At 33.2% G+C, this 10,317-nt stretch overlaps 1 protein-coding gene across 1 annotated transcript; it reads left to right on the top strand.

Moving 5' to 3' along the window:
• Positions 1-2,435: 2,435 nt before the first annotated feature.
• Positions 2,436-6,753, top strand: LOC140981120 (IQ domain-containing protein IQM2-like). The gene is made up of 8 exons (XM_073447388.1): positions 2,436-2,615; positions 3,152-3,710; positions 3,801-3,866; positions 3,949-4,037; positions 4,127-4,217; positions 5,232-5,471; positions 5,582-5,683; positions 5,771-6,753. The coding sequence occupies exons 2-8, from the start codon at positions 3,198-3,200 to the stop codon at positions 6,461-6,463; spliced, it is 1,794 nt and encodes a 597-aa protein (XP_073303489.1). The 5' UTR covers positions 2,436-2,615; positions 3,152-3,197; the 3' UTR covers positions 6,464-6,753.
• Positions 6,754-10,317: the final 3,564 nt, after the last annotated feature.

Genomic DNA, 10,317 nt, shown 5'->3' with positions numbered 1-10,317 from the left:
TCATCCTTTCTTAAGACTTTTCTAATTCTTTCTGCAAAGAGAAAGGGTAAACCATCTATAAATTTGGCTTTCCAAAGACTATTATTACAGTCTGGTATCTCATAAATTCGAGATAAAAAAGTATCTTTATACCATCTAAAATCAGTAAGTGTTTTACATTTTAGATTACTTAATAAAGTACGAATTTGTTCACTATTATCAGTGTATCTACCAGTAAAATGTTCAATCATTGTTGTTATTAATGAATAAACAACATTTTCTACCTGAATATTATCTTCAATTTTTATTGAATTGAAAATATCATTTTTCTGAAATTGATTTAAATAATTATCCCACCAACCTTTAAGTTGGCCAGTGTATCCTGCTATAATCATTCTAGCAATATTTTTTTCATTATTACCTGAAGTTTTACACACAGTACTATACATAAGCATTCTGTGAGCTGTATTATAAATTTGTTTATCACTAACTCCATCAATATTCCATTCATAAATACTTTTCTCATTATAACTATTGGAGAAAATATATTCTTGTTCTTCAACAAGAACATCCATGGGAGTAGGTCTATCATAATAATATTTAGTTTGGGTATGTTTATCTGTCCATTTTATTTTATTAATTTCTTCATCCGAAAAAATATTATTATTAACAATCTCTTCATTAAGAGTATTTAAATTAAGATTTTTAAATTTTTCTTCTAATAATTTTTCTAAATCAGAAACAGAAGATTTAAATTTAAAATCTTTAATTTCTGGAAGGGATTTAATAGAAGACTAGTAATAGAAACAATATTAGTTTCTGGTTCTTGTATATGAACATCTGGTTTAATTTTATTAATAGCTAGAATAATTTTATCAATACGATCTTTAAGAGAAACAATCTCTTCACCTATTATCGTAAGATATAAATTTGTATAATTCTGTTTTTCAATTATTTGATTAATATGTTTAACAGTTATTTGTAACATATCATTTTCAAATAATTTTGAAAAAGCAGTAAAATTTAAAACTTTATTATTCTTTTCTATAATAAAAGATTGTTGAGGAGGATAAACAGATCTTTGAATCTGTCCAGAAGGAAATTTATAATTTCTTTCAAGAATAGAAATATAATCTATAATAAATGTTTTAAAAAACCAAGGAACAAAATGAATTAATCTATTTTGATTTTCACAGTATTTATAAAATTCTGTGACAATATATTCAAATTCTTCTTCAGAGAAACTTTTAAAATACCAATCTCTGAAAGATTTCCATTTGGGTAAATAAAATTCTGCATTGATCTTTGCCCTAGCAAAAGATCCTTTAGTAAAATCAATTTTTGGTTTACTATCCATTAAATAGTAAAATTCATTTCTGAAACAGTATCAGTTTCTTTAACTTTTTGAAAGTTACATTGATGAACAATATTATTTTGATTAATAATTAAATCTTCTGCTGAAGATTCTACTTCTTCTCGTATTTGAGAAGTTGAAGCTCTAGAAGTTTGTGGAATATCCACCATATAATCTAAAGGTGAAATAAAAGAATGACTAGATCTTGATCTAGCATAAACAGAAGAGGGTAATAATCTTCTTTGTTCATTATTAAACTGTATTTGAATAGATCCTTCATTATTTTGAATAACTTGCTGTAAATCCCTATTTATTATAGGATTTCTAGGAACAGCTTGTTCAATTATCCAGTTTTCTGGAAATTCTATTTCTTCCCATTTTATAGATCTACGGGTTGTAATATTAGATCTATTAAAATTAGTTTCTATAAGAATAGTTTCTCGATAATTTTAATAAATTTTCAAATGTTAATACTTAATAATTTTAGTAATTAATTACGTAAAATAATATTTCAAACTAGCATCTAATCACAACGCATTAGATACACGTATTCCATAATATACTTTGATAATCCCAAAAATGGAAAATTATGTTATTAAATAGAAAGAAATATATTTTAGAAAATTAAAATAATGTAATATAAAAATAGTTATGTTTAACAATACAGTAGTTAAATTATGGATTTCTCAATTCTCAATATCAGTTAAAAATGATTGAGTAGGTCTTTTGTGAGACGGTCTCACGAATCTTTATCTGTGAAACGGGTCAACATTATCGATATGCACAATAAAAAGTAATACTTTTAACATAAAAAGTAATATTTTTTCATGGAAGACCCAAATAAATCCGTCTCACAAAATACGACCCGTGAGATCGTCTAAAAAAAATTTTTGCCAAAATTTATGATTTACCACGTCGAATTTTCAATTGAGAATGATTTGAATGCTTAAAATCCCGTGTTTTTTCCTTTCAAAAAGCCGGAATTTTTTTTGCAAAATTATTTCTTCAAATCGAAAAATATTTAAAAAATAGAAAAAGTAAAAAAAAAATAATAATAATTATTCCATTTCCACGCAGTTCTCTCTCTCATGTTTCTCTCAGCAACCGTGTCTCCCATGTGCGTCAGCCATCTCTCTATAATAGCCAGCCTTCAATGCAGAATAAAAAATACGTTGTTTGATCTTTTCCCATATTTCATCTTCTGAATTAGCATAAAATCCTTGAATTTCTAATCGATCAAATCGTTATATACTCAAGATTTCTAGCAAAGATTAGCATCGCGGTAAAAATTTCAGAATCTTTTATTTTTCTCAGCTTCTCTTTATATAAGGATTATTACTACTTTCGCCGGGTCTATTCCTTGTTCGATGTTAAATGTTTACGTTGGATGAGCTATTTGGAGATTTTTATGCTCACTGGTGTATATAATTTCTGGGTTTTGTTATTGGTGTCAGATATCTTTGGTGTTTTTGAGAGTCATTCCTTCGAATATAGCTAGTGCATTTTATGCTCTTCGCTTGTTTAGCACGTTTAAGCTTCTTTGATTGGTTTTGAGAAAATAATGGATTGAAACGGGTTGTGGAATTTTCTGATTTGGTGAATTTCTTCGGCCGTTTATTGGATCTTGGACGGGGAAATGCTTTATTGTTTAGTCTTGGTGCTCATAATATATATTTTTCGTTTTTAGCAATAAGGTGATGATCATAATTATAGTTTATGATTATAATTGTTCTTTATAAGTGATTTCATTGAAGTTTAGTATAGAATGATGCATAAAGTAATTAGTCTTCTGTATTTATGTTGATTTCTTAAATGCAGTATTATTGAAGAAGTTCGTTTGTCTCAAAGTCCATTTTGAAATTGCATGGGTGTATCTTGGTCATGCCCGCTTGCCACATATTTTGATCTAGAGAATGGTATCGAATTGGTCACCGGAAAATCGATCGACCTTGGGGACGATGCTCAGAAGACTCCGGTCCAAGCTATGAGTTTCGAGGACAAAATCCTTGAACATAAAGTTTTCCCATCATTTGGCTCTGGAAAAATTTTGTTGGAATCTTTTAAAAATATGTCAACAAATAACCAAACTATGATATATACAAAAGTTCCAGGAGACTATAATCATATATGTGAAAAAAAATCTCCGGTTAAGGATCCAAGCAGCCCCAAACATGAGGCTGCTGTAAAGTTACAGAAGGTTTACAAGAGCTTCCGAACGAGAAGAAAGTTGGCAGACTGTGCAGTTCTTGTCGAGCAAAGTTGGTGGAAGGTTTTAGATTTTGCGGAACTCAAGCACAGTTCGGTTTCTTTCTTTGATCTTGGGAAACACGAGACTGCTATTTCACGGTGGTCAAGAGCAAGAACAAGGGCTGCCAAGGTAAGCTTTGATTAAAACATAAGCGGCCACAAATTTAGTTTTTTCTAATTTTCATTGATAAACTTATGCGAGTTATCTTACTCATTCCAGGTTGGAAAAGGCTTGTCAAAGAATGGGAAAGCTCAGAAACTTGCTTTACAACATTGGCTTGAAGCTGTAAGTAAATCATTTTTCTCCTCTGCCTTTGTAATGAAAAAACTAAAAAATATGCTGATTTAACTGAATTTGTATCAAGCAGATTGATCCAAGGCATCGCTATGGGCACAATCTACATTTTTATTATGAGAAATGGTTGAATTCTCAAAGCAAAGAGCCCTTCTTCTACTGGTTATTATCTTTTAAACTTCCAGAAACTATTATTCAAGAGGCTGGCCTTTAATATTCTTTTATTGTCTAAACAACTTAAGTTCTTTCAGGCTAGACATAGGAGAAGGAAAGGAGCTCAATCTTATCGAGAAGTGCCCTCGGTCAAAGCTTCAGCAACAATGTATTAAGTATCTTGGTCCGGTGCGTCCCTCATCTTCTTAAATTCTTTAATTTTGAAAGAGTAGCTTCTGTTGAATTTTAAAACAGTAGTAGAAATCTAGTGAACAAACAAGCAACACAGCATAGAATTCTTATAATTTTGTTCTCAACAAATGCATCTATGATACAATGCTCAGAGATCTAAAAACTCTATTAATTTCTCTCCATTTAGAAGACAATCGTCACCATTAGTAAGGGCCTGAAATTTTGTGATACTGTGTCCAAAAAGTTCCAAGAGTGGCCATACTTGAGCAGCTGAGCATTATCTAGCTGGAAAAACATACAGGAATTTTCCAACTGTTGAGACGTTGGGAGCTCAACAGAGCCATTTTGTTTAATCCGATTTATCAAGGAGTTGGGAAGTCAGTCTTTAGTTAAGAGCTATAACTCATTGAGAAAAAAACTAATCTAAGGGTTGTCCGAGCTGGAGGATTCAGGAATTGAAAGAATATAAACTATTGGTGGAGACAAGAAAAGGGTCAGAACAACTTGAGGCTCAACTCACATGACATATGTGTATTGAATCTACGGCTGTTTGTGGTTAATTAAGAAACAGATTCAAATTTAAATAAATATGTTGGGGATTAGGGAAACCTTTTGATAATTTTTAATATAGATTTTCTCCCTAAAATATAGAAGTTTCTTGGTTGTTCATACGGTCAAGAGCTCTGTTCTGTAAAATTTAATAGTTTAAGACAAGTATGAGACAACCATTTGATTATTGTTTCTGCTGGCAAATAAAATTCTAAGCAAAATACAACCTTTATGATTAACAATGGTTACCTCTTTATACGGGTGACAATATAATGGGATAAATATGACTGAAAATCCTTCTTAAAAATAGATGACATATAATTATATAAAAAACACATCATTTTTTAAATAATATCAAGTTTGTCTTCAAAATCATTTTGTGGTTTTTAAAGATCTGTTAAGACTTGTTATGCCGTTTTGGAGGATGCTTGTAATGATATTATTGTTAAACTGATGCTGCAGATGGAAAGAAAGGGTTATGAAGTTGCAGTGGGGGATGGATATCTCTTATATAGGGAAACCAGAGAGCTTCTTGATACCACTCGAGAACCAACTGGTGCTAAGTGGATATTTGTGCTCAGCACCTCGAGGACCTTATATGTAGGGAAGAAAAAGAAGGGCTCGTTTCAGCACTCGAGTTTCTTGGCTGGAGGAGCTACGTTGGCAGCTGGGAGAATAGTTGCCGAAAAAGGCATCTTAAAGGTACCACTGCAATGTGAACCATGATGAATAACACTCGAACAATTCTCATTTTTCTGTTTTTAATTGCTGTATATTTATTAATTACCATGTTTTCGCTTTTATTTCGACAGGCCATCTGGCCTCACAGTGGTCATTATCGTCCAACCCCCGAAAATTTCCTTGACTTCATATCATTTCTCAGGGAGAGCAACGTTGATCTCACTAATGTTAAGGTAAAATCTTACCTTTTTATTTCATGTTCCATGATTGGAAATCATAATCCTGTACATGCATGCATAATCTTAACAAATGAAATGCAGCTTGATTCTACTGATGACGAGGAAGAAGATTCTATAGGAAAGAAGGGAGATGTATTAGACCTAAAGAGTAACTCTTCTGAAGATGACTTGGATGAATTAGATCATAAGAAATGCTCTAGTTACAAGCATATTTCAAGTGAAAAGGATATACCAAGTACATCTCGTGGCTTAATTAGGAAACCAACTGCTCTTTTGATTCCAAGTAAACACGAGTTGATAGAGACTTTCAAGAGAAAAACCGAAACTACCCAGCCAAACACCGGTAATTTCCAGCCAGGATCACCTATTGATGGAAATGAAGAATCAGAAGAGCAATTCAACAGCAATCTTGAAAAGGCTGACAGGTCAAAAGATCATCTTCTAGCAAAAGAGGGGGTCGTTCCCGAGCAAATCATTTCGCAAAGAATAAACTCACACAGAGAAACAAAGTCCTACCAACTGGGGAAGCAATTATCTTGCAAGTGGAGTACCGGAGCTGGACCTCGAATCGGATGCTTGAGAGACTACCCATCCGAACTCCAGTCTCATGCTTTAGAGCATGTGAATTTGTCCCCAAGAAGTGAACGTGGCTTAAGATTTCATTTATGGTCAAGGGCATCTACACCAACAGGTAGCATTCTTTCTCGTAGTGTCAGCCATTGTTTGAGAACACAGTCCTTACCAGTAACGGGTCCTGTTGACTCGAGTAGCTAAACCTTATATGGTGGTGTGGTTCAGGGCCAGATTCAAGTGGAAAAATGAAAAAACATCACATATAATTTTTAAATTCAACTTTTGCTCAATATATTTCATTGTGAAGTTATTGCCCCACAACACCCCAATGTCATAGAGCTTATTCTTTGGTTCATTCATTCTTTCATTTCTATTTGTTCATAGAAAAGATAGTCTAGGAATTGCTGAGGCTATTCTTGTATTTAACCATGTATCTAACTCCTATCTTGTTCAGAAGCAAGGTAAAGATGAATACTAAAGTTTTGTGTGTTATCATANTAGAAATCAGTTTTGAAATTTTTGAAAAATAATTTGAGCTCGATTTTATGAGTTGAATATCAACATATTTTGGCTAAACGCAATTAGTGTGACGAATGGTTATCATAGAATATTTACTTTGTTACAATTCATTTGAGCCAAATATGATTTATATGGAATTGAAATGAAATGTCTCTAACTCGTTTTTCTTTAAAATATATTAGAATTTTTTTTTCTAAAATCCATAGGCTTCGACCGAAATATATATATATATAGACTTCACCATCTATTTTATTCAAAATCCAAAAGTGCAGTAAAAGTCGTAAAATCGTAAACGTCAAACCAAACTTAAAACTAACACTTTTCAAAAAGTAGCATAAACATCTTAAATCATCTAAAAACCACTTAGAAGCATAAAATTCAACAAAATATTTAAAATAATGTAAAATCATAACTGTGCAGAAATCTAGCAATGCATAGGTCCTCGGGTTAGTGTCCCATCCGCCTAGCCAGTTCAGTCATTCAACCATCCCGTCTCAACATCAAAATCCTCACCTGCATCATTCATACCTAGTGAGTCTATTGAATCAGCAAGTCTTAACCGTATTAACTAGTAATACGTATATATCCACATGCAACATGGAAATTACTTTTAATAAAAATAGTTTTTTCATGACATGCATAGACTTAAACCTTTTCTTTCATATATACTTTTCTTTTCATCATATACATATACATATACGTTTTCCCCTTAGATGATTTTCGTGTTAGAGTAGGTGCACGTCGAGCCAAGTGTTGGTCGAGTGTTCACAATGAAACTCTATGTATAAGCAATATTTATTTTAATAATATTTGAAATTATTGTTTTGGCACATCTTTATCTATATACCCATGCTAGTTGCATAGATAAAGCCCTTGAATATACAAATAGTAGAAAGAATATGAGATGCTCATATGATGAGTATCATGAAACTCATATTTGGAATACTGTATATTCTAAACGGTTCCTAGTCGATTCAGCCGCCGCTAAGAAGGATATAGGCCGCTCGAGCTTGAGACTAGTATCTGCGATGTGAGTACCATGTTTCATTGGTAGGGGACATTGTGATGTCCGAGCATGCAGATAGGTGCTCCTGGTAGAGTGCACTGAACAACCCTCCATTAAAGGACTTTCCAAGTGGTTCTCACTTATCGAGTGGAAAAGTCCTAGTTTATGGTTGTACACCATTAGTCCTTATGACCCGGGACAACATTGAGACTCTATGTGCTAGAATTACACTTTGACTTGTTTACCGACTCTCATGGGGTCATCAGGTGGCAAGGTTGGGTGTTCTGTCGAAACATATAGGAGACGATGCATTGTAGTCGGGGATTCACCGCTTACCTCCGGGTATGGATATCCTATGTGTTTTTCATGTATATGTAGTTTGAAATCTCTGATCAGAGTATGGTGGTAATTATGAAAGGGGTTTCATAGATTACACCATCGATGCAACTACGACATGACACATAGTATCGATTCATTGACACCTCTCGATAAACCAATGGTTGTCGAATCGGTCGGGATATATGAGTTGAAGGGACCGTACTGTACGCTAACCATAATTGAATGGTTATTGCAGGCACTATCATTTGATACCTAGGGAATCATGTAAGCGATGCTTCCAGGCGTTTAACATGATTGGCTGGGTACTATCAGACTTGAGTTCTGACGTTCTTATTATCAAGGAGTTGATAAATAAGAATGGAGCAATTGGGGTATGCTCATATAAGGACATGTTTAGTCCGAATCACATGGAGATGTGAACCCACGGCTAGTTGTATCAATGAACCATTGAGGGCCACACAAGTACTAGCTTTCTAGATCCCGTTGAGAAGTAAAATAGTTCAATGTGTTGAACGGCTTATAAATGAGTTTATAGGCGTAGGGAAAAATAGAAGTATGACTTCTATGAGAGAAATATAAATTTTATTTTTGGAAGTGTTCCTAAATTAAAAGTTTGGCCAAGTGAATAATGTATTTGAAAATTGTGATTTTCATAAACATTATTATGGACTAAATTAAATTAATTCAAATGTTGAATTAATTAAACACTAGTGGACCTAGTAGAGTACAAATAATTAAATTAATTCAAGTGTTGGATTAATCAAATCATATTGAGTCTTGTAGAGCTCAATTAAAATAATTATTTAACTAGTGGGACTTGGGTAAATTCAAGTAATGTTTAATTAGTCTCTAATATGTTTGAGATAATTAAAATTAAGTCCATGGATTTTTAATTTTTAAAAATCAAATAACAAAGCATGCTTGGGAGGTGGAAGGTTGTGGATTACTTTTTATTAAAATAATACAAGGCATGCACCTTTTGTTTTTTGCTTTTCTCACAACCAAGACAAGAAAATTAAATTATTCTCCCCTCCACTCCAAGATGCAATGGCCGAAACTTCTTGAGCAAATTCTCTCCCCATTTTCTCTCATTTTTTTCTTCTTCAAGTGTTGAGGAAAGAAAATTCTTCTTATTGAAAAATCCTCTTAGTTTTCTAATGCAAATTAAGAGGAGATCTACCTAGTTGGTGGTGGGCTTAATAGTTGAGCAAGGAATGCTCAAAGGAAGCTTGAAGATAGTTTCTACCATTGAAGAGCTAAGGTGTTTACACCTTAGTTGGAGCCATACATCAATCCTTGTGATTGACAGGTACATTTCTTAACACACTATGAATGTCATTTTGTGTTTATTGTATTTGCTACACAAGAATGGAGGTGGCCGAAAATTTCTCATGAAAAAATAAAAATTTTTAACTTCCGTTGCGCTTCCGGTCACCGTAACCGACCCCCTTTCATTTCGATCATTAATTGTGACATTTGTATCAGCTATTTGTCGATTGATCAATCTTACGTATTACCATGGTACCAGGCTGCGGGGACATCAGCGACACTCTCACCCGTCAACTGAGCCTTGACCTTACATGTCATCGTGTCATTTCGTATTCGTATTCGTGTTCGAATTAGTCACAATCAAATCACCTCCTTCAAAACATTTTATCATATTCATCAATTATAAAAATTAATGCATATAACATTTTCTTGAAACCAAGCATACAATTTATTATTTAACATTTTACAATTTTCATCAGAATATTTCATAACCTTTCAAAATAAAAATTTTAACATTTCTTACAGCATTAAGGACACTGCCATGGCTCCTAACATTTTTCATGTGTAAAACAACCGTTTTGCCCCTAAAACCCTAACTTTCCCATTTTACCCTTGGACCTTAAAACGACGACTTGAATCCATCCAAACATACCATAACAACATCAGATACACCATAAACATTTCTTAAATGTAAACTTACGCTCCTCGACTAAATTCGTAATTCGTTTTAAAACTTTAAACGAAGTCCCATCTCGATTTTAACCCGAACTCGAAACTTACCAAACACCTGACCAACCCTTTTGCAACCCAATTCAAGCCATTTAAAACCATCGGAAAAGCCTAGAAACCTATTGAATTTCTGCCCTTGTTTCGAACCAAACCCTAGCTTTAACAACTCCCAAGTTCCTTCAACGCTAGGCCT

Source organism: Primulina huaijiensis, chromosome 7 (assembly GCF_012295235.1).
Source record: "Primulina huaijiensis isolate GDHJ02 chromosome 7, ASM1229523v2, whole genome shotgun sequence".
Taxonomy (NCBI): Eukaryota; Viridiplantae; Streptophyta; class Magnoliopsida; order Lamiales; family Gesneriaceae; genus Primulina; species Primulina huaijiensis.
This window is presented reverse-complemented; position numbering and strand designations above follow the sequence as displayed.

Excerpts from the sequence above, each read along its gene's own strand:
- LOC140981120 (XM_073447388.1), top strand. The coding sequence starts at position 3,198 with ATGGGTGTATCTTGGTCATGCCCGCTTGCCACATATTTTGATCTAGAG. Across the intron at positions 3,867-3,948 it reads TACAACATTGGCTTGAAGCT|ATTGATCCAAGGCATCGCTA; the intron begins GTAAGTAAATCA and ends TGTATCAAGCAG. Across the intron at positions 5,472-5,581 it reads CCGAAAAAGGCATCTTAAAG|GCCATCTGGCCTCACAGTGG; the intron begins GTACCACTGCAA and ends TTATTTCGACAG.